Below are 2,500 nucleotides of genomic sequence, written 5' to 3' on the forward strand. Positions count from 1 at the left end.
GATCTGCTATTTTTCAATAGCTAAAGCATAACATGATGCTATAACACCAAAAGGGGTTCCCGCGCAAAATGGTTTAACTGCACGACTGTGTTTGGGCGAGAGAGATGATATGGCCTTCATGTGAAGAGAGAGCCGAGCTATACTCTGTGTGCGTGTGCGTGTGTGTGTGTGTGTGTGTGTGTGTGTGTGTGTGTGTGTGTGTGTGTGTGCGCGTGCGTGCTTGCGTGCTTCTGATGGCGGTGACTAAGGGTGACAGCAGCAGGTTGTTAAGCTCCCCTTGAGCTCCATAAAAATACTGGGCATGTGCGTGCATGCATTTATGCACGTGTGTGTTGCGTTGCTCAACTGCAATACACGTGTGCGCTCGCACGCGCGCGTGTGTGTGTGTGTTTGGGCGCACACACACGCGTGTGTGTGTGTGACGTCTCGGAGGTGATTAAGTCCATCCAGAAGGAAGCTGTTATTCAACAGTGTGAACCATCCCACGGCTGGAGAGAGCATCGGCGCACACAGTAAAACAAATTAATCCTCGGTGCCAATTTAACTCTGCAGTGTAAAAAAACTACAAAATTGACCCAAATTGACCCTCGCGGTTTAACTCTGCGAATCCATTTTTAAGCTGTGAGAGTTAGAGGATTTGACTGTGGGTTTATATACCGCCAGCGTCAACGCGCTATACCTCAATTAGGCTTCGACTTTTAGCCCATTTGCAGAGGACGATCGCACGCACACACGTACGCATACGTTGACGGATTAAAGCTAAATAAATTTTTTTTCCTAATATGTAATTTGTGAAACAGCGTGAAATGAGTCACCAGACTCCTGCCGCGTGTCCTACACACTTATACGCAATATGTAATGTCATTATTATGACGTTTTGGGTTGCCATACCAGCTAACAGTTACGGTTATCTGGGTTCATTAGGGTTTTCTGGAAGACTGAAATAACTAATAACCTGAAATATAGTCTATGTACAAAGCGGCACGTCTACAACATGTGGCGCTGCGATGCGTTGTAAGCTTGGAATCTGGAAATCCATAATTCTATACAATATCTCATGTTCTTGAGAAAAAGGAACTCAACTGTTTTTTAGTAGGTCTGACTATACTAGCTGGCTGGCTTCATTATGCAGGCCAGTTCGTCTCTGAGGCCTGTCTTTGTTCTTCACTGCTATTCAAAGTCCACCTGGAGTGGGAAGGACAGTCAGGGTGATGGTTTGTTTGCGGTCTGGAGTCTGTTCCTGTGGCAATTTGTGCAACAAAATAATTTGTGTTGATAGCTGGGGAGCAAATGGTTGATCAATGGGTAAGCGTCTCGTCTTCAGAGAAACAATGAACACGCCTATATTCTCACCTCTGTCTGTGAACCTGTACTTAATACCGTAATACCGTACACTTTGAATGTAACTGGGTCATTCTCCCCGACGGCGCAAAGGCCGTCGGAGGTGAGCTTATGCTGCAAACCTGTGCTGTGTGCTCTGAATAAACAACATGGGAACATCTCTGATCTGCTGTCTGCCGTGTCACTGCTCTCTCCGTGTTTGGTGTGGACCAGATACCACTGTGGGCACAGCGGCCCCTGAGGGCCCAGGGGCCCCCTGTGGGCACAGCGGCCCAAACCGGCCCAATCGTATGGCTATAATCTGGGCCTGCATGCATCATGAGAACTTTAATCCAATGTGTCCAAAAAACGTACCGTTGTTGGAGCGCAGGGCCCGGGCCGAGATGCCGTTGGTCCCGATGGGGTGGTGGTGACCGTCGGTACCGTCCGGCTGCTTCATCAGCTCCGTCAGAGTCCTGCAGAGAGAGGGTTCAGGTTCAGGTTTAGTTGTCATGTGTGTAGATGATACAGAGTGTAACCCATTCTGACCTGAGATCAGATTCATACGAGGTTTCCACTGGACACACACTGGTCTGATGAACGCATTCTGACCTGAGATCAGATTCTAGAAATGTCAGTCGCTCTTCGATTTTTCAAAAATAGCAGACCTACAAGCTCGTATCGCGCCACTCGGTGGCGCGATACGAGCTTGTAGATCTGCTATTTTTCAATAGCTAAAGCCTAACATGATGCCGACACCAAAATGGGTGCCCGGTCAGAATGGGATAAATAGACATAAACAAACATCTACTGTATAGTGCAATAAAAAGACAAAAAAAAAACAGAAAGAAAGTCCAAGTGAAGTGACAAAACAGTGCAATACAGTTCAAGGTCAGCTGTTCAGCAGCCTGACTGCCTGGGGGTAGAAACTGTTACTGAGACGGGTGGTGCGAGATTTGATGCTCTGGTAGCGTTTTTTTGGAAGGGAGTAGTTTGAACAGGGTATTTGTGGGATGGCTGGTGTCTTCTTGTGGGGTGGGGGGGGGGGGGGGGGGGTACAGAAGGGAAGGTTACAGCATCTTTATTTGCATTCACATTTTACAAGGAATTTCTTGAACACAAACAATAGTGGATGCGCAAACTTGAAATAAACTCTACAACAAGTGCTTCAGGATACAGA

At 47.3% G+C, this 2,500-nt stretch overlaps 1 protein-coding gene across 1 annotated transcript in view; it reads right to left on the reverse strand.

Annotated features, from left to right (window-relative positions):
* The window catches only part of LOC310868710 (protein shisa-9-like), a gene marked incomplete at both ends in the record, with an annotated part of 228,195 nt that overhangs the window by 115,567 nt on the left and 110,128 nt on the right, over positions 1–2,500 (reverse strand). Inside the window, one exon of the mRNA XM_083779166.1 lies at positions 1,696–1,796. Within this exon, the coding sequence (XP_083635292.1) occupies positions 1,696–1,796 (101 nt within the window). The remainder of the gene's footprint in view (positions 1–1,695; positions 1,797–2,500) is intronic.

Source organism: Protomyctophum parallelum, assembly GCF_964188405.1.
Source record: "Protomyctophum parallelum genome assembly, chromosome: 13".
Classification (NCBI taxonomy): domain Eukaryota; kingdom Metazoa; phylum Chordata; class Actinopteri; order Myctophiformes; family Myctophidae; genus Protomyctophum; species Protomyctophum parallelum.